General features: G+C 35.8%; 1 protein-coding gene across 1 annotated transcript in view; it reads left to right on the forward strand.

Annotated features, from left to right (window-relative positions):
- nid1a (nidogen 1a) overlaps positions 1-17,405 on the forward strand; it is a 35,009-nt gene extending 17,604 nt beyond the window's left edge. Inside the window, exons 8-20 of the mRNA XM_016538431.1 lie at positions 1,125-1,358; positions 1,970-2,107; positions 2,540-2,668; positions 4,166-4,318; positions 5,695-5,820; positions 8,403-8,621; positions 10,696-10,865; positions 12,314-12,440; positions 12,582-12,753; positions 14,464-14,621; positions 14,787-14,910; positions 16,635-16,747; positions 16,925-17,405. Coding sequence (XP_016393917.1) covers positions 1,125-1,358; positions 1,970-2,107; positions 2,540-2,668; positions 4,166-4,318; positions 5,695-5,820; positions 8,403-8,621; positions 10,696-10,865; positions 12,314-12,440; positions 12,582-12,753; positions 14,464-14,621; positions 14,787-14,910; positions 16,635-16,747; positions 16,925-17,055 — 1,994 coding nt within the window. The 3' untranslated portion in view covers positions 17,056-17,405. The remainder of the gene's footprint in view (positions 1-1,124; positions 1,359-1,969; positions 2,108-2,539; positions 2,669-4,165; positions 4,319-5,694; positions 5,821-8,402; positions 8,622-10,695; positions 10,866-12,313; positions 12,441-12,581; positions 12,754-14,463; positions 14,622-14,786; positions 14,911-16,634; positions 16,748-16,924) is intronic.
- Positions 17,406-22,389: the final 4,984 nt, after the last annotated feature.

Raw genomic sequence — 22,389 nt, forward strand, 5'->3', positions numbered from 1 at the left:
TGCATTATAAACCATGCATAGTATGTATGCATATGCATCATAAAACATGCTTGAGTATATATGAATATGCATTATAAAATATATATGAGTATGTATGAGGATGCATAATAAAACATGCATAAGAATGCATTATAAACCATGCATAGTATGTATGCATATGCATCATAAAACATGCTTGAGTATATATGAATATGCATTATAAAATATATATGAGTATGTATGAGGATGCATAATAAAACATGCATAAGTATGCATTATAAAACATGTATGTGTATGTATGAGTATTCATCATAAAACATGCATGAGTATGTATGAGTATGCATTATAAAACATGCATGAGTATGTATGAGGATGCATAATAAAACATGCATAAGAATGCATTATAAAACATGCATAGTATGTATGCATATGCATCATAAAACATACTTGAGTATATATAAATATGTATTATAAAATATATATGAGCACGTAGGCGTATTCATTATAGTACATGCATATGTATGCATTATAAAACATGTCTAAGTATGTATGTGTATGCATCATAAAACATGCAGGAGTATGTATGATTATGGATGATAAAGCATGCATGAGTATGTATGGATATGCATAATAAAACATGCTTGAGTATATATGAATATGCATTATAAAATATATATGAGTATGTATGAGTATTCATAATACAACATGCATAAGTATGCATTGTAAAACATGTATGTATTCATCATAAAACATGCATTATTTCTTTGTATGAGTATGCATTATAAAATGTGTGCATATGTGTATGTATGATAAAACATGCATGAGTATGTAAGAGTATGCATAATAAAACATGCATAAGGATGGATTATAAAACATGCATGAATATGTGTGAGTACAAATGATAAAACATGCATTAGTATGCATTAGTATGGATAATAAAATATGCATGAGTATGTATGAGTATACATAATAAAACAGGCATGAGTATGTATAATAAAACAGGCATGAGTATGTATAATAAAACATGCATCAGTATGCATGATAAAACATGCATGAGGATGCAGAAAGTATGCATATAAAGTATCATGCTTTGCATTTAAATCCTATTATGAAACCTATTGACTCATGTGTGTCTCTTCTGTCAGTGATCACCGCTTCATCCACACGGGAGTATGTGATCAATCTACAGGACGGTTCGACCCAAAGCCGAAGCTACAAATTCAAAGAGACCATCACTTTTCGGGGCTGCCAGCACGATGAAGCTGTCAGAGCTGTGCCGTCCACACAGATGCTCAGCGTCGACCAAGTGTTCGTCATGTACGATATGGGCGAACAGCTCTTGCGTTACGCCATGACTAACAAGATTGGAGACGTCAACGGTGAGGGCAGATCTGGAAAAATATTTTCCCTAGGGCTGCACGATGAATAGTATTTTAATGATGACCACGATTTCTGCTTCTCTCAATTAATGAAACATAATTTGACTTATTTATCCTGGAAATGTTTCAATTGACATTTGCATTATCGTGCATTGGTAATAATCCTCCACGAGCTTTCATGCTTGCAGTTGCCAGATGTTAAATTGATACATTTTTCTGCCAAGAGTTTTACTTACTCTTCCCAATCTGGCAACCATGAACCAGAATTGTGAGACATAAACTCAGAATTGTGAGTTATAAACTCAACTGGGAGATATAAACTCTCAATTGTGTTATATAAACTCAGAATTGCAAGATATCAACCCAGAATTGTGAGGAAAAAAGTCAGAGTTGCAAGAAGTACATTTAGAATTACAAGATAAACTCACAATTTTGAGAAAGAACTCTGAATTGTTTTTTTTTTTAAATTGCAATTCCTTTTGTTATTCTTTTTATTCTGCAGCTTAAGTGTTCTTCCATACTTCAACCATTATCGTGCAGCACTAATTTTTCTTTTAATGTATTTTCATCATCTGGGGAAGTAATAACGGGTTCTTATACCACATCTGCAGGTGGACAAACGGAAGAAAACGCCTGCTTCACTGGCAGACACGGCTGCGACACTAATGCCGTCTGCAAACCCGGACAAGGAAACCAGTTCACATGCGAATGTGCCGCGGGCTTTACTGGAGATGGACGCGCTTGCTCTGGTACCATTAGATATTTTGCATAATTAAATCAATCCTCAGTCCATCATTGCAATTAAAACCATATCCTATTTCATTACCCTCTTAAAAAGGCCACTAATCTGCTTCCTTCTGAAGGGAAATCGATTTTTGTCCATGAAAGTACAGTTTCCTAAGGGGGTCGTTTCCAAAGAAATCTTCTAATCAGACGTCAAAATGGTCTGAATATTCCCCTAGACCTCTAAGGATGTGACCCATCCCTTGATGCTTAAAGGAAATTACACATAAATTGGAAAGATGTTATCTTAAAAAGCTGTAATTATGAGAGTCGTTAGTAATCCATGGGAATGTGACTGAGGAAGTCTTTTTGTTTACAATTGCATTAAAGCAGTTCGTCTCTGTCTGAAAACGCTTGTGGAAATCCTCAGGATTGGTCTTCTTCTCTTTTCTCATCAGACATCGATGAGTGCAGGGAAACCCCTCAGATCTGCGGGCCGAACGCCGTCTGCAATAATCACCCGGGAACGTTTCGCTGCGAGTGTCGGGACGGATTCCAGTTCGCCAGCGACGGACAGACGTGTGTTGGTACGTCAGAGTCTCATGAGTCACTATGTGTTTATGTCTGCTTGTATTCGTCACCGTTATTTGTTGACAAAATCCCCCTGCCATTTAGATGATTCAATTAAATACTGTCGGTTTCCATCATAAAATGTCTAAAATCTAAAGAAACCATAAGACTTCATTTTCATGGGAGAAGTTTAGAAACTGACATCACGCTCCTTGTTTAGTCTGGTCTTCAGTAAGAAAAAGATCTTTAAGATCTCAGTTGCTTTTCCAAGTCACGATTGAGATTAAATGGAAAGCAAATGGAGATTTGAGACAAAATCTCTGGCCTATAATGTTGCTAAGAAAAAAAAGACCCTAGGAGAAATTCCCTCATGGCTCATTTGAAGCACATTATTTCTAATTTCAGTCAGTTCGCCAGCGACGGACAGACGTGTGTTGGTACGTCAGAGTCTCATGAGTCACTATGTGTTTATGTCTGCTTGTATTCGTCACCGTTATTTGTTGACAAAATCCCCCTGCCATTTAGATGATTCAATTAAATACTGTCGGTTTCCATCATAAAATGTCTAAAATCTAAAGAAACCATAAGACTTCATTTTCATGGGAGAAGTTTAGAAACTGACATCACGCTCCTTGTTTAGTCTGGTCTTCAGTAAGAAAAAGATCTTTAAGATCTCAGTTGCTTTTCCAAGTCACGATTGAGATTAAATGGAAAGCAAATGGAGATTTGAGACAAAATCTCTGGCCTATAATGTTGCTAAGAAAAAAAAGACCCTAGGAGAAATTCCCTCATGGCTCATTTGAAGCACATTATTTCTAATTTCAGTCAGCATATTTATTATTTAAACGTAATACAATTATTTAATTTCTAAATGTATTAATTATTTAAATTTAATGAATATTTGACATTGAAATTTAATAAATGTAGAATGTTATTTTAATACATGTATGTATTAAATATATTTATTAAAGTGCCCCTATTATGCCTTTTCGAATATTACCTTTCATGCAGTGCACAGCTGTCAGGGTGGGTCTCTACCGCTCTATCGCAGACATGCTTTCATTTATACGATTTATTAGACGAATACACACCATTTTAAAGGGATAGTTCACCCAAAAATGAAAATTTGATGTTTATCTGCTATAACACATTTGCATAATGTCTGCCTACGTTCTATGTTGCCAACTTGCCCGCCCACGAACAGTAAAATTTCCATGTGGTTAACATCATGTCGAGAAGACGCTGTATCCTACGCTGTGAGAGTAAATTTGTTTCATCACATCTTATAATTACCACAAACTTGTTAACACTTGACACTTACCACTGAGAAACGTCCTGCTCCAGTCGTGCTTGCGAATCAGTCTCTTGTCGATCAGCCACTTCAACCGTTTTATCTCTTTTGTGATGTATCATTGCTGCAGGGATATTCAGACTCTTGTGTATGACATCAGTTAGATTATAATGGTAATGGTTTTATTTAATCATGTTATTTAATCGGTTGTGCTGTGTTGTAGAGGTGCAGCGTCCCGTGGACCCGTGTCGCATCGGCACTCATGACTGTGACGTCCCTGAACGCGCTCGCTGCAGCTACACCGGAGGATCGTCCTACATCTGCACCTGCCTGCCGGACGTTCTCAGACGCGTCTTCTTCTACTTCTTGCTTTACGGCGGATCGCAGACTTATAAGTGCATTACCGCCACCTATCTCTCAAATGGACCATTGACACTCTATCTACAATCTCAATTAGGAGTGTCAATGGTTCAAACATCAAATTTTCATTTTTGGGTGAACTATCCTTTTAATGTCCACCAGGCTAATTTATTATTATTTATTTGGTCATTATTGGCTAATTAATTTTCCTGATTGATTAATAGAAGCAGTCATTCTGCCTAGTTTCAATTCAACAGTCTGGTCAATGGATATTTTTAATATTAATATTTAAATTTTAATTTAATTTGAATACAGCCATTTTTGTTATTATTTAATTGCATTTGTATATTGGCCATTAAAAACTCCTATTGGTCAGCCACTACTGTAAATGCAAGATGTTTTACATCTGCAAATCTTCAGTAGTTATCAGAAAAATATGTGGCTGAGCACTTTACATTGGCTGTAAATGATTTGACATGATGTTAATGGATTTGACCTCAGTCTGATTATTAGCCGAGAGGGAAAACAGACACACAGTTGTGATCAGCTTTCATTTCTGTTTCCCATCACTCCTGCACAACTCATTCATTTTTCAGTATTTTTGCACTTGCTTTACTTACACATTTAACTTCATTAATATTTAGTTTGATTTATTATTTAAATGTAATACATTTGTTTAAAGGGGTCCTATTATGCGTTTTCACTTTTTCAACTTTAGTTAGTCTGTAAAGTTGCTTTTTGAGCATAAAAAAGATCTGCAAAGTTACAAAGCTCAAAGTCCACTTCAAAAGGAGATATTTTATTAAACAGAAATCACTTTTCAAAAACTACAACGAACGACTCGTTTGGACTACAACGCATATTTTCCAGGATTTGTGATATCACAAATATCGACGAATGGGACGAGACCTGGTTGAGCTGCACTAGAGAAGGCAACAAGTGTTATCACTATGTCGGACTTTGTAAAAGAGCATAATAGGACCCCTTTAATACTTAAATGTATTTATTATTTAAATAGTATAAATTTATTATTTAATTATTTAATTTATTTATTTACTTTCTATCATTTAAATTTATGTATTAAATGTATTAAACATTTAACTGTGCTTAATTGTCATTTAAATGCAAAAAAAAAAAAAAATCTTGTTGAAAATCTTCTCTAAGGAAAATGTAATTTATTTTCTTTCTTTCCATCATACAAAGCACTGCGAATGACATTAGAAAATCAGAAACAGCTGTAGAAAATAAAATGTAAAGCATTTTGCATATATTTTTTTTGCTAAACGTTAATATATATTAGTGAGATTTTCTTATTTTGAAAACATTTGACATAATTCTTTGCAAAATATTTTTTTAAATTTAATTGGTATGTTTTGTTTGTCTTTTTCTCTCTTTCAGACATAGACGAGTGTCAGGTGAATCAGTGTCATGAAAATGCCGTCTGCTTCAACACACCTGGATCTTTCACCTGTCAGTGTAACCCTGATTTCTATGGCGATGGTTTCCACTGCTCTACAGGTAGACTTCAGCTGTAAATGAACATCAGTTGTATCTTTTGGTTTTGTAACTGTGCTCATTCTTCTCATTTACTCAGACCCATAACATTCACAAACAGCTTTGCTGGTTTATTCATAGTTCTGGTAAATACCACTAAAGCCATTTCTGACATATTTGGAGAATTTCATTTGGTTTTTGGACAGTGTGGTTTGGAGAATATTTGTGCATCATTGCATAAGCATCCAGCCTTCAGAAACCCTACAGTATTACAAGGTTTTAAGTAGACTCCAGCACATTATGCTGTTACTTAGGAACCTTTTTGCACACAGTTCATGCCACAAACCGTATCAGTCGTTCTAATGACAGACTACCCTCGACTCTTTAAATAATACAACATGACCTGACCTCCTGACCCCTGATTTATGTCAAGGCTTAACTCTGCCAGCATGAATAGCGGCTCGACAGCTGCGTGTCTGCTGGGAACTGACCAGTTGCTTTGGAGTTTTAGCCCCATGAAATCAATATTGTTGAATTTAATGACTTTTAGTCCATGTTTCGGAGCTTGAAGGTCATATATGTTGTAGTGTTCTCCTTAAAACAACTTTGCATCACAGGAATAAATTACACATTCAAATACATTCAAATTAAAAACAGTTAAAAAAAAAGGAAAAAACAAATACAGTTTTTTACTGTGTTTGGATCAAATAAATTAAGTCTTGGTGAGTATAACAATAAAATTTTTGCAAAAATATATATAAAAAAAAATTCATTATTCCATGTAAATTTTTTAAATCTAAACACTTCAAATTTACAGTATATTCCTCTTTGAATAGTATTTTTAAAAATTTAAAAAAAAACTTCTAAATTAAGTGTGTCTGAAAAATAATTTCTTATCTCTTTTTATCTGATTTTGCCGTGATATTTGATGTTATATATATACAGTCATGGACAGAAATATTGGCAGTCCTGCATTTCTGTCAGATAATGCACTCTTTCTCCCAGAAAATTGTTGCAATTACAAATGCTTTGTTATTCTCATGATTATTTCTTTTGTTTGTATTGGAACAACACAAAAAAAGCAGAGAAAAAAAGCCAAATCTGAGACATTCTACACAATAAAATACTCTCTAAATGAAGTTTGTTTTAAATATAGCACTCATTTTTATGCAAAACGTAATTTATTTTTATGCAAAGAAAAAAGAAAAGAAACAGAAACCGTGGAGCATGACATCATATTCTGGTTCAGACCAAAATAATTTTTCATGTTTTAAAGTCTAGTTTGAGCAGCCTGTATTGCCTGAGGCATGTTTGTCTTCGGTGTGTCATGTCGATTATGAGCGCTGTCATGATTGTGGTAGTAATGGGATTGATTAGTGTGCAGAGAGTTGAGTTTTGTTGTTGGAACCTGATTTGCTTTCCAGGGACTGATGTAATGTACCGCAGCAGCTCACATGAGCATATCTGTCTCAGATTTAAACCCAGAGCTGTAGCATTGATTGATTTTCAGTGGAAACACTGGAAATTCTCAGAAAGCGATGAAGTTTGATCCTGGATCTGTTGACAGTCTGCATAAGCTGAGGGGTCAAGGTTTGACTGGTTAACTTTAGCATTCAGCCTCTGCTGGTTGACTTTGCAAATACTTTTCACATACATGTGGGTCAGTCGCTTTTCATGTTAGCCAGACAATCTCTAAACTGTAAAAAAGTCTGGCTGTGTAAAATACATTAGCATGAGCAGGTATGCAATAAATGCATACTAATAACAGGTTTATGTGCTTTTTAACCATGTAAAGCCTATGCATATGAAAAAAAAAGCCTAAAGCATATGAACGAACAGTTTGATTTTTTTTTTTAATGGAACATATTATTGAACCTTTAGACAAAATATTTGTAAAAAATCTATAAAAAAAAAGTTTGCATATTTTGTTGAGTATCATATTTGATTCTTCAGGCTTTTATGGCTCATATAGTCTGATAGAGTGAGAATATGAAGGAAAAAACAGCTCATTTTTTTTCAGTGATTCTGCATGCAATTTTGGTGAACATGCTAATATTTATATGACCACAAAGTGTAATGTGAATCAATGAGATCTTTATAACAGTACAGCAGATACTTACATAAAATGATCTAAATATCGTCGTTGCTCTGTATCTCCAATAATATGTCTTAGTAAGATGAGATTTAAACGATCCAAGCATATAATGCAATGCAATCCAATGATGACTGAGAGATGAACAAATAAACGCTCCTCAAAATCTTGATGATCATATTTGAGACTCAGATTTTAAAATGACTTTTCATGGAGAATCGAGTGAAGCTGCTTCAGTCCAGCAAGTGTTCATCTTGAAATATTACTAACAATATCAATAGTTATTCTTACATTTACCTTATTAAATCAGTAAAGTTTTGACAGCAAAAAGACACGTGAAGCATGAGCTGAAGGTGGACGTTTGTACAATTATACTAAAACTCTAAACTATCAATCAGAGACAGAAGGCATGATTGTGTGCGACAGGTTTAACAGCAAAGTTTGCACATCAAATATGATACAGTAGGATACAGGCTTTATAGGGTTAACTGTGTGTGTATTTGTATCCGTGCAGAACGTGAGAAGACGCGCTGCCAGCTGCATAGGGAGAGCGTTCTGGGCGCTGGGCCCCGCGGCCCCCGTCCTGTGCCCGGTCAGTTTGTGCCGACGTGTGACGCCCAGGGCGAGTACGACCCCATGCAGTGTCATGCCAGCATTGGACAGTGCTGGTGCGTGGACCGCGATGGGCTGGAGATCTCTGGGACACGAACAGGACCCGGACGCTTTCCTGAGTGTGAGTCCTACACATGCTTTACTCATCAAGACTCTGTTCTGAAACCCAGTCAGCTGCTTTGTTGTCTACAGAGACGACTGCTTTATAAGACAGCAGACCAGGGGCGGCTACAGACATGGGCAGGGGTGGGTTGAGCCCACCCAAATGACTGTCTTGCCCACCCAATCAGAATTAGATTCGCGCTATCACGGGGAGTTTGCGAGTTACGAGGAGTTTAATACATGAATATGTGTCATATCCTACCAGTGAAATTACCTGAGCAGTTTCAATGTTCTAAAAGAAAAAGAAAAAAAACATCATTCAATAGCGTGCATTCATTGCATGGATGGGGCACGAGCATAATATAAGCGTCTAAAATGCATTTACACATAAAATGCATATAAAAAGTTAAAAAGAACAGCATTTATTCAAAATAGAAATCTTTTCTAACAATACAAGTCTTAGACAATATAAGTCTAAATGCTGTTCTTTTTTAAACTTTTTATTAATCAAAGAATCCTGAAAAAAGTATCACAGGAAAAATATCCAAAACATATTAAGCAGCACAACAGTTTCCAGCACTGATAATAAATCAGCATATTATTATGATTTCTGAAGATCATGTGACACTGAAGACTGGAGTAATGATGCTGAAAATTCAGCTGCGCATCACAGAAATAAATTACATTTTACAATATATTAAAATAGAAAACCATTATTTTAAATGGTAATAATATTTCACAATATTACTGTTTCTTTTCTGTATTTCTGATCAAATAAATGCAGCCTTGATGAACAGAAGAGACTCCGTTAAAACACATTACAAATCTTACTAAACCCAAACTTTTGAACAGCAGTGTATGTGAATCTATTGTAAAATGTAACTGATTGCTGTGATCAAAGCTGAATTTTCAGCATCATTACTCCTGTCTTCAGTGTGTTACGACAAACGATACTCCTGATGAAACAAACTGAACAACTAACAGGGGTTTTAATTTTTGATCATCTATCGTAACACCAATAACTTTCCCTACGTGATGCAATCAACGTGGGAGTCAGTCCTAACCAAAATGCTTGGATGGAAGTGTGTGTGTGTGTGTGTCAGCTACTAAATGCCCAGAGAGAAGCCACTCACCTGCAGCCAACCGTCTTCACTCTGTCCGAGTTCGTGGTCCAGCACAAGTGTGGATATAGTTTTCTATAACTTTAACTTTCATAAAACACAGTGGTGGTGATAGTCCCAAAGCAATCAAAATAATCTCTGATGTGAACCTCTGATGTTATGTATGTATATATATATATATATATTCTGTTAATATTATAAATATTCACAGAAACTAGAAGTGGTAATATATTAAGATAATTTAAAAAATGTATTATAATTAATTAAAACAACTAAATTCCAAAAGATTAAATGAACTTATTGTTTTTCAGGGTTTACACTTTACTACCTATGAATTTACATTACATATCTTGTCATTTATGATTCCAGGGTTTTTTTTAATGATTTTTTAATCAACTCACTAATACCAATTTACCCAATTAAAATATTTTAAACTTTGACACCACTTGAAAAACTTATCATTTCAAAAATTTCCATGACTTTTCCAGGTCTAGAAACGACACTTTTAAAATTCTTTCATGTGTCTACATTTTTCAATACAATGAGAATCCTGTTTCTTTAAAAAAAATGGCTGTTGTTGAGGGAATTAATTAAAGTAAGAAATATGATGTCAGCTTACATCTAAAAACGGTTTTAGTTTATTTTAAAGCTTGTTTAGTCTTATTTTAAATCATGTTAAGCCATCTTGCGGCCCTTGGAAGTGTGCTGAGGCCTGTCAGTTCAGAAACACTGCTGTAAAATACAGTACCTACATAGACAGCTCATTAGGTTTTGGAACAAAGCCACTGCCACAGCTGATGTAACTACACTTACTTAACAACATATGACAATGCCAAGTTTTGTACCGTAATTCACTAATAGGTTTTTATAGCCATTGACCATTTTACTTTACATGGAGGTGGTGAATTGACATAGTCATATGAGTTTATTATAAATGAAGTCATTTATATTCATGCATCTTCTGTTCTTCAGGTCCTGGTCATGATGTGCCCGGCCCCATTAGACCGACACCCGATCCTAACGTCAGTCCTTTGCCTCCTGGTAGTCAAATCCTCTTCGCCCAGAGCGGGAAGATTGAGTATATTCCTCTGGAAGGTCACAACCTGAAGAAGAACGAAGCCAAGACTGCACTGCACCTCCCGGTAAAGATAATTTACACTAATGCACGAAAGTGCAACACATACTTGTGTTGGTTATGAATTGTTATGAAGTGTCTTAGGCCGAATCACTCACAAAATTGTGTTATGCTCTGTAGATTCATCCAGAGGTCTTTGCTCTGATTTATTCCCTGCTGTTTTGAAGCTCTGGAATGCATTAATGCAGAGCCTGTTTAGTAATGTTAGTAACTACAGAGCACACATGTCATTGCGGTTTGTGTTCTGCTCGTAGTTCATCTCTCTCGGTTAAATTGTTTATAACACCGAGCCAGAGAACTGCTGGGGGCTCGCTGGGGAATTTTAGGATTGCTTAACTTTGTTTTTCTTGGAAATATTAGTGTGAGAGAAATTGTGTTTATCAGAGCCATATGCTGCCTCTGCTGATTACATAACCTCCATCGGCCTTTAACCGTAAGAATGTGAGGAAGGATTCCAGGAGAAACACAGCAGAATATTTACAAAAGACAATGATGTTAACACGTGTTTTCTCCAGACGCCCTCGACTAAACTGTTACTTAAGTATAAAAATGTAAAAAATTTTAATGTTTTTGAAAGAAGTAGCTTCTGCTCACCAGGGCTGCATTTGCATGGTCAAAAATACAGTAAAAACTGTGAAATATTTTTACTATTTAAAATAACTGTTTTCTAAGTAAATATACTTTAAAGTGTCATTTATTTCTGTGATTCAAAGCTGAATTTTCAGCATCATTACTCCAGTCTTCAGTGTCACATGATCTTCAGAAATCATTCTAATATGCTGATTTGCTGCTCGAGAAACATTTCTGATTATCATCAATGTTGAAAACAGTTGTGCTGCTTCATATTTTTGTGGAAACTGTGATACATTTTATTTTTCAGGATTCTTTGATGAACAAAGTTCAAAAGAACAACATTATTTTGAAATATAAATCTTTTGTAGCATTATAAATGTCTTTACTGTCACTTTTGATTTGATTCTTTCAAAAAATTATTTCCGACCCAAAACTTTTCAATGGTAAATATTATGGTTTCTCACTATTTCTAATTCTATTGCCAATTGATTGTGTTTAGCTAGACATGCAGCATATGCACGTGGTTTATATTTTCATCTATGGACTCCTGAAATGGACTTTTAGGTCTATTGTGTGCAGTACTGTGGGAAATCATAAATCTGAATGAATTTTCATCCCATCTGCTCTTATTTACTGCTCACATGCTAACATTTACTGTAATGACTAACATCAGTGAAGCTTATTAACCAAGGGAAAATTCAACCATGCTTTAGTAACAAAACTGGCCTGAGAGTCATTTGACTCACTCAGATTCTGGATGTGTGGTTTCATGTCTTGTCTAGACAGCCAGTCACAGACAGACAGATTTAATGCCTGAAGGCGGCTGTCATCATCTTAAACAGTCCCATGCATGTTTGTGAGTCTTTTCTATTGTTTTTGCAGGAGAAAGTGGTGATTGGAATTGCTTTTGACTGTGTGGAGAAGATGGTGTATTGGACAGACATCAGCACACCTGCCATTAGCAAAGCTAGTCTACAAGGAGGAGAACCCGTCCACATCATTAAATCAGGTAGAGTCAGTTTTAACCAATAGTTCATCCAAAAATGACTCATTGCATCGTTCCATACTTATTCACCATCTTCTGTGGATCACAAAAGATCAGTTTTGATTTTTCTGATTACACTGATTTTCATACTGATTTTTGTGTCAGATCTCAGCAGTCCTGAAGGCATCGCTATCGACCATTTGGGCAGAAACATGTTCTGGACAGACTCCATGAAGGACAGAATTGAAGTTTCCTCATTAGACGGATCCCAGCGCCGTGTCTTGATTAACACAGACCTGGTTAACCCAAGAGCCATCCTCACCGATCCCACCAATGGGTGTGTGACTAACTAGAAACAACCAGGGTTTAAAATTAACAACAAGTGATTTGACAAGTAAAGATAGTTGGATAGAAATGCAACATAATACATCTTTAAATAAATAAGATTTATAAGAATTAATTATGATAATCTGACGCTTATAAGTGATGTGATTCAGTAATAAAGGCTTTTTTACACATGCCAAATTTACACAACAAAGGTGGCACAGAACCGCTTCTGAAGTGGCATGTAAAGTATTTTTACACAGATCGATTAATACTGCTCAAAGGTGGCATACATGCATTGACACAAGAATTACAACTGTATACTTTGATACTAGGGGCTAAGGTGGGTCAGAGCAGGCATAATTTAATCTGGCTTTTATGCAACATTGCATTTTTACACAAAATTTTGAGCAGGCACTGAGCAGTCTTAACTCGGTTGTGTAAAGACACCTACAGATGAATTAAGGCTGCTCTGTGCCAGCTCAAAATTGTGTGTACAGACATAATGCTGCATAAAAGCCAGACTAAATTATGCCTGCTCTGACCCTAGTATCAATATATAGTTGAAATTGCTGTGTAAATGCCTTTATGCCACCTCTGAGCAGCATTAAACAGTCTGTGTAAAGGTACGTAAATGCCAGTTCAGAAGCGCTTCTGTGCCACCTTTGCTGTGTAATGCCAAGTTTACACTTCAAAGGTGGCACAGAAGCGCTTCTGAAGTGGCATGTAAAGTAAATTTACACAGATCGATTAATGCTGTTCAGAGGTGGCATAAATGCATTGACACAACAATCACAACTATATACTGTGATGCTAGGGGCTAAGGTGGGTCAGAGCAGGCATAATTTAGTCTGGCCTTTATGCGGCATTATGTCTTGAACATTGAGCAGGCACTGAGTAGCCTCAACTTGGCTATGTAAACATGCCTAATAAATGAGTTAAGGCTGCTTTGTGCCAGCTCAAAATTGTATGTAAATACATAATTCTGCATAAAAGCCAGACTAAATTATACCTGCGCTGTCCCTAGTATCAAAATATTGCTGCGTAAATGCATTCATGCCGCCTCTGAGCAGCATTAAAAGAGTCTGTGAAAGCCAGTTCGGAAACGCTTCTGTGCCGGATTTTGCTGTGAAATGCCAAATTTACTCTGCAGAGGAGGAAAATACACTTATGCCACCTCTGAGCTGCATTAAAACATTGTGTAAAGACAAATAAATGCCAGTTTAGAAGCGCTTCTGTGCCACCTTTGCTGTGTAATGCCAAATTTACTCTGCAAAGGTGTCACAGAAGCGCTTCTGAAGTGGCATTTAAGTATTTTATTTACACAGATCGATTAATGCTGCTCTGAGGTGGCATAAATGCATTTTTATACTGTGATAGTAGAGGTTAAAGTGGGACAGAGCAGGCATAATCTAATCTGGCTTTAATGTGGCATTATGTCTTTACACTGAATTTCGAGCAGGCACTGTGCAGCCTTAATTAGGCTGTGTAAAGATTTGGCATAAATAATGTAAATACAGTTTCATGGCTGATATTTATGCATTTCCTCATTTCACCTGCATTAGTTTTAGACCATGATTACAGTTTTGTTTATATACTCGTATATAAAACCATGTTTATACTCATTCTTGGCATTAAGAATTTGAGTGCTTACCAAAGTACCTTTCATTTCTGCAGTGAATTAGTTATTGCAAAGTGTTTTCAAGGCCTGTTTCTCCCTCAGCTACATCTACTGGGCTGACTGGAACAGGGACGCCCCCAAAATTGAGATGGCTTACATGGACGGCACAAATCGGAGAGTCCTGGCCAAGGATGACTTGGGCCTCCCCAACGGTTTAACTTACGACCCTCAGACGTCTCTGCTGTGCTGGGCGGATGCTGGTACGGCTCCAGTTCACTGAGAAACATTTACAAATGCAATAAAGTCACAGCTGTTTGGGGGGAAAACAACTCATTGCTTAACTCATGAAAGCCACAAGCTCCGTTAAACGCTTTGTTTAGTTGAAGCTTTAGTGTTAATGATGGTGTTTGGTGTTTCTGATGCAGGTACACATAAAGTGGAGTGCATGAATCCGCAGCAGGGCAGTCGGAGGCAGCTTATGGAGGGAATTCAGTATCCCTTCGGACTGACTACTGATGGAAAGAACCTCTACTATACGGACTGGACGAGGTGAACTTTCACTTAAACAACATCGCACTATAATGAGAAGTTAATGGACATTCATTGAGTGACAGGTCCTTAAAATGTTTTGAAAGAAGCCTCCTCTGCTCACCAAGGCTGCATTTATTTGATCAAAAATACAGTAGAAATGTGAAATATTATTACAATTTAAAACAGCTGTTTTCTATGTGAATATCTGTTAAAATGTAATTTATTTCTGTGATCAAAGCTGAATTTTCAGCATCATTACTCCAGTCTTCAGTGTCACATGATCTGCAGAAATCAGTATAATATGCTGATCTGCTGCTCAAGAACCATTTCTGATTATTATAAATCAAAATATAATTATTTTATAACATATATATATAAATAACATTTGATTTAATGCATTCTTAATGGATAAAAGTATTAATTTCTTTTAAAAAAATCATACTGACTGCAGATTTTAGAATGGTAGTGTATTGTAACAGAATAATAGGAATAATAACGGCTGGGTCTGGATATTCACCCAGAATCTGCACAGAAAATGCTAATTAACTGTTAGTTAATCAACTAATTAAGATTTCATCTGGTCTTGCTCGTGTTGTTTGGTTGTGGTTTATGATGGGAAAGCAAGGTCAAGGTTCAGTCTAAACCTGTGAGCTCAACAGCTCTCTGTTCTTCTGAGGCCTTGATGTGTCTGTGTGCTAGCGTGGGTTCCCTCAACAGCAGCATGCACTGATTTGGCGCTTTAACCCTGAATGTGTTTGCTATGCAGAGGTCGGGTCAAGAGGCCTGTTTTAAGGCTTGTGGCAGCTGCGTGTAATTTCACGGGCCGTCTAGTGTCTCTCTCTGATCTTCTTACAGCCTTTTGCTCTCTGTTAGTGGAGAATCACAGTGGAGCTGTTATAGCAATTGACAGTACTGACATAAGCAGTACACAAACAACTCACATGCAAAAGGTCAGGATGCACTACAATAATAAGAATTTGGGAGGAAAATATGCGTAATTTTCATGAAAATGGTGCAAAAAATCTTAATAGTCCATACCTGTATTAATGTGTGTGTGTGTTTTAAAGAAGTCTCTTCTGCTCACCAAGGCTGCATTTATTTAATTAAAAATACAGCACAAAAACATAATATTGTGAACAATTATTACAATTTAAAATGAGTGTTTTTATTGTAATATGTCATTTATTCCTGTGATGCAAACCTGCAAATATTAATTATTCTTTAGTTAATAAAATAATGATAATGTAACTAATACTTTTATGCATCAAGGATGCATTAAATTGATCAAAAGTGCCAGTGAAGACATTTATAATGTTACAAAAGATTTCTAGTACAACCATACACACACACACACATATATATATATACTGTATATATACATACACATTTATAAATTCAAAATATTATTTCATTTCCATTTAGTTTGTTGAAGTATTAAAATAACTAAAATTAAATAAAACTAAAAACTTAATAAAAGACCTATACAGACATAATAAATTCAGACATAATGTAACTAAAATTAAAATAAATAACAAATACAAATAATACAAATCAAATGACAGTAGTTTATCAGTAATCCTAAAAAATAACACTGCCAAACACACATGCTAAAAAACAACAACTTACTTACACACAGTAAGAAATGGTTATAAAAACTGAAACAGAAGTGAAACAAGTAGTAGGACATACATATGTATCACAAACATAGTGTTTTCCTGATGGTTTGTGTTTGTGTTGAGCAGGGGTGCTGTAGTTGTGGTCGATCGATATGCGAGGCGAGAGGTGGACGAGTTCCAGCCCCAGAAACGAACACGTCTGTACGGGATCACCACAGCACACGCTCACTGCCCGTCTGGTATGATTCCTCTCTCTCGTGTGCTTTGGTTCTTCATAAATGATGTTAGTTTTTGATGCTCAACATTTGTAAACAACTGGACCCCAGAGCAAAAGTTCAAGGTATCATAATGCCTGAAACAAAACACATTTGTGCCATTATTGCAGCTAATGTAAGATATTCACTGTTTCCCATCAGGTCAGAACTACTGCTCGAGCAATAATGGCGGCTGTACTCACTTGTGTCTGGCGACAGCTGCTGGGCGCTCGTGCAGGTGTCCGGATAACGCTGTGGGACTGGGCTGTGTGGAGCGAGAAGGCTGGAACTGAAGATTCAAAGAGACGTGAGCAGACCTCCGGTGATGAAGGACATGGCAGTTCCATCTGAATGCTTCTGTTACACCACGTCTTGCCTGAAAGATGCAATAAAGCCACACTCAGTATTAAAGATTTTTAAATGCATCCGTGCCTTAAATATGATCATGGTGCTTTAAAGATCAATTAAATGTTAATGAGGTCATGTGAATATAGTTTCATGTCTTTTCCAACAATTTTCAGCAAAACTAACATTCTTACCCCAATACTGAGAGTATCCTTTTTAAAAGATAAAGAAATGATACGATTGTGAAATAACATGACATAAATCGATGTTTACACATACATCTTTTCAATAAAATCATATTTTGTTTATTTAGCCTTGTCATTTTTATATATTCCTATAGTGCTTAAACTCTGTTATTACTTAGACTCATGCTGTGATAAAGTCCTTGTGCACAGAAAATAATAACCACCAGAGAGCAGCAACAGCCTAAAAATCATATGAAAATGTTTTTCTTCACTCCCTGAACAAACCATAAGATTGTCTAGTTATTATTTTCTTACTGTTTCTTATCTCTTTGACTGTGTAGGTCATTAATTACATCATAACATTTTTTAAATTTGTTATTATTCTTATAATTCTTATAATTCTTATTATGTTTATTATTATTTTACATTTACCAATTGTGTTATCAGGTGTTCTTGCCACTGAAAAATACATATATTTCTGTAGATATTACTATAATAACCGGAAATGTAATACATTTAAATTAATTGAACAAAAATGATCAAATATGTTTTTTTTTAAACAGAAATAAGCATCACGTTCTAAAACAGCTTTTGTGGATTTATTTTTTTAATTAAACTAAATTTAATTTAATTATTTTATTTCAATTTATGTTACTTGATTTTATTTAATTTTATTTTATATTTCACTTTACTTGACTTTATTTTATTTTATTTTATATTTCACTTTACTTTACTTGACTTTATTTTATTTTATTTTATATTTCACTTTACTTGACTTGATTTTATTTTATATTTCACTTTACTTGACTTGATTTTATTTTATTTTATATTTCACTTTACTTGACTTGACTTGATTTTATTTTATTTCACTTTATTTTATTTTATTTTTTATTTAAAAAAATGAATCAAATCAGTAAAACATTTACAAGTTTTCTTTAGAACAGTTTGCAACCTTTGAAGTTTGAGACCTTTAAAAGTGCTGAAAGGAGAAGTATATTTCAATTGTAAATGTAAAGTTAAATAAAAATGAAAAATTAGATCAATACATTTCATAATATACATTTATGTTTTGTAATATTATACAAGTGTGTTTTATAGTATGGGGGAAATTCAAATAATTAAAGCTAAAATTGAAAAAAAAAAATCACAATGTTTAGACAGTGAAAAAATATATAATCAGAAATAAAACAACTGGACACAGACTTGCATGAAAATTTACGGAACAAAATAGGAGTATGACTTGTATGTGCAATATATATATATAGTGTCTTCATGGAACAATGGCTCAGATCTGATCAGAGATCAGCGTCTGAATAATTTCCTGCTGTGTGCTTTAAAAACAGCCCCACAAACATCCTCTTATTCCTACAATAAAGAGAATTGTGTGTCACAGTAGAGTCTGAAAAAACACAAAAAGAGAAGCTCTGTGACTGGAGCTGCGCAGTGGCGTCATCACGTCAGCCCCGCCCACAGCGGGAACAAGAACGTAAGCGCCTAAGCCCCGCTAAGTAGACGATAACCAAACTTTGTACGTGGGCTTGTCAAAGATTTGCTTGGAAGTTGGGGGAAAGCCTTAAATTTGAAAGCTGTGTGCTTGCTAGGATGTTCTGGCTTACTAGACGAGCAGATAAACTAGTTCTGATTTACTAGATTTGTGTAACTGTTATTTACTAGGGCGTTCTCGGTTACTAGACAAACAGATTTACCAGTTCTGATCTATTAGATGTAGATTTACTAGGGTGTTCTGGGTTATTAGACAAACAGATTAACTAGTTCTGGTTTACTAGATCTAGTTCTGTATATTTACTATGGTGTTTTGGGTTGCAAGACAAACAAATTGACTAGTTCTGATTTATAGTAATGTTACTCAATCTGTTGATTTACTAGGGTGTTCTGGGTTACTAGACATACAGATTTACTAGTTCTGATTTACTAGATCTAGTTCTGTAGACCTACTCGGGTGTTCTGGGTTATTAGACAAACAGATTAACTAGTTCTGGTTTACTAGATCTAAATTTACTAGGGTGTTCTGGTTTACTACATAAGGACAGCTTTATTAGTTCTGACTAGTTCAGGGTTATTAGACAAACAGATTAACTAGTTCTAATTTACTAGATCTGTAGATTTACTATGGTGTTTTGGGTTACAAGAAAAACAAACAGTAATTTTTTAAGATGTATCGCCCAGCCCTAGTGTGTGTGAGTGTGTGTGTGTGTGTGTGTGTGTGTGTGCATCAGTTAAAGCAGCGCATTAATATAGAGCGGTGATATAGAACTGGCTTGAAACTACATGGAATAAATGAAAGTAAAATACTCTAAGAGCACAGCAGTGCATAATATACCTGTTGTAGCACATTGTTTACTTCAAGAGTACATGTTATGTTTAATTTAAATGTAGCATTTTTATTTTAATGGTATGAGTGTGTGTGTGTGCGTGCGCATCGGGGCGGAACTCCGCTGTGCGTGATACAGAGAGGGCGACCATAATGTAGAGACCGAAATTACATGCCGTCGTGTAAATAAGATAAATAACATAAGGCTATTTAGTGTGTTTAATAAAAGAACAAGGTATAGACCTGTTCTATCGGAAAGGTAACTTTAAATGACTTCTGTTGTGATCTGGCGCTATAGACAAAATATAATTAAATAAAATTAACTTGACCTTCGGGGGGGCAGGGGAAACACTGGATTTGACGGTTCTTGATTGACATCACTGCATTTAGGCCGAGGTCAACTTGTGGACATTTTTTTTTATTCATTTTGATGGACGGGTTGGTGGGCCTTCATTAAACTTCACATTGGTTTAGTCAGAGTGTTTGACTCAAGCAACTAAAACACATCCAGATTGAACTGTCAAAGCCCTCCTGGTTGATTGGGTGGAGTAGATTAAATGGTTAAAAGCCTGTCAACCCGGCTTAACTAGGTTTTGAGAGAGAACTGTGGAGGTTTTTGACAGACTTTCTTCTTACTGAATCCTGAGACACCCGAGGATGAGTCTCTGTGCTGAATGTACACTGCACAGAAGCGCTTCAGAAGCAGCATTTAGGCATCTGTGACACAGACTGTTTAATGCTGCTCAGAGGTGGCTTCTATGCCACTTTTGCAGTGTAAATTTGAACTAGTTTGAGGTTTAAAGTGTGTCATTTCTGCAATATATCACTACCATATAGTATCTAGATAGAGTATAGGACAACTCTATAGTCCCTCCCCAACATTTTTTGTGTCTTCGTCACACTGTACACCACTGTAGAGGGTCTGCTTGTCTTGATATTTATGTAACCATTAGAGATGCACCGATCGATCGGCCAGGGATCGGAATCGGCCGATTTTCCTCATGATCGGATCGGTGATCGGCCGGTCGTGATCACTGAAGCAGCTCCAGTTAGCAAGCGCTTTCGGCAAGCGCTTTCATAAAAATGCTTAATATCGGCGCCGATAATCGGTCGACCCCTACCCTGTTGTGATGCTGTTTCCATCCATTCATCCAGTTTCCTTTGAATTATTTATTGTCCACCCATCAGGTAAACTGCTCATTAATGTTCATGTGATGAAGTTGAACTTATTTAGGTTACTGAAATGAAATAAACACTCTGGTTATGTTTGTAATATCATAGTCGTATACCAACACATGCTATTTCTGCTTTATATAGTAAGTACTGTATATGCATAGATTTCTCTATTTACAGATGACCTACTTTGCTTTTGCAGTATACAGCCAAAGCACACTACACTGTAAACTGTATGCCATAATGCAATGCGTTTGCCATTTCATTTCCAGTGTGATAAATGAACCAGAAGTAAAATCAACCTATGTGAGCCGTTGTAAGAGTCGAGATGAAGATAAGTTCTAGAGTCAAAGCCCATTCAAACCAAGAATGGTAACTATATTAGCATTAATACCAACGTACGATATAACCAACGTTCTGTTTATTATAAAAGCATGCTGCAGTTTTGTCATTTGCCGCCTGAAATGCTTAAGTTCTTTAAAGTCAGATGGCTTTTGATTTGGCTGTCAAATGTTTATATTGTTCATTAACCAAAAAGGAATCATTCTGAAAGTAATTCCAGTGATATTGTGATTTTATGTATTGTGATAGTTGTGATATGGACTTTTCTGTTCTCATAGAATTAGAATGACTATCATAGCTATTATTGTTCTAATTAGCTATAACTTTATAGTTATAGTTTATAGTTATTGTCCTTGGTGTAAATGGTCCTTTAGGTCTGAAAGTTCAGATTTGAGCCATGCTGAGCATGCAGTGGAGATGTGGTTGGTTAAACTGAGAAAAAGGTCAGCCGTTATCTTGATGTGGTATACTAACCACGTACTTCTCCATTGCACTGGTATTTCATTGGAAGAGACTTTCAACATGTCACTATTGCTTTAAATCAGTTGAGGTTTGCGTGAGATGTTTTTAGATTTGATAAGCGATGTTGTTCACTGACAGGATGCTCGCTGCTCTCGCTTCTTGCTGCTTTTTATGTCTGTATGAGTAGCGATTCGTTTGTACACCTGAGGAGAGAGTTTTTATTTTCCACAAGATTTGTTCTCTGAACACATCAATCGACTGTGGGTAAGTTAGTCATTTAAAATGTTTGTTTCAGTCTCATTTGTAGTGGTTTAAAGGTTTCATGAGGTCGTCTAATGTTAATGTGAAGAGTCCTGATGAAGTAGCAGTTTTGATTTCTTGAGATTGTTTTCTCGTGATGTGCAGATGCAGTGCCGTGATTGAGAAGTCTGCTAGTTTAATCAGGTCTCTCTGTGAAGTCTGTCCATCAGATGTCACCAGTGACATCAAGATACACTCTTCCCATTGAGCTTTAAACTGTGATGTGACGATCAGACAGAATCATGGAATTTCTTATATAAATGCAGAATGAGTTTGTCACGACAACCTGTCAAAATAAGTTTGGTTTAACTTGAAACCAAAACCTCACCCTTATGTTGTTGCAAACAGTGATTTTAGGACACACAGAATGTTAGTCTGGGTTTTGATCCAGATTGGAGTTAATGGCTGGAGATTAGAGGGATAATATGATATTCTGACTGGCCAATACTTCAGATCTTTACTTGGGTAAATTGTCCTGTGGTTCATTT

The sequence above is a fragment of the Sinocyclocheilus rhinocerous genome, unplaced genomic scaffold, assembly GCF_001515625.1.
Source record: "Sinocyclocheilus rhinocerous isolate Xijiao unplaced genomic scaffold, SAMN03320098_v1.1 scaffold247, whole genome shotgun sequence".
Classification (NCBI taxonomy): Eukaryota; Metazoa; Chordata; class Actinopteri; order Cypriniformes; family Cyprinidae; genus Sinocyclocheilus; species Sinocyclocheilus rhinocerous.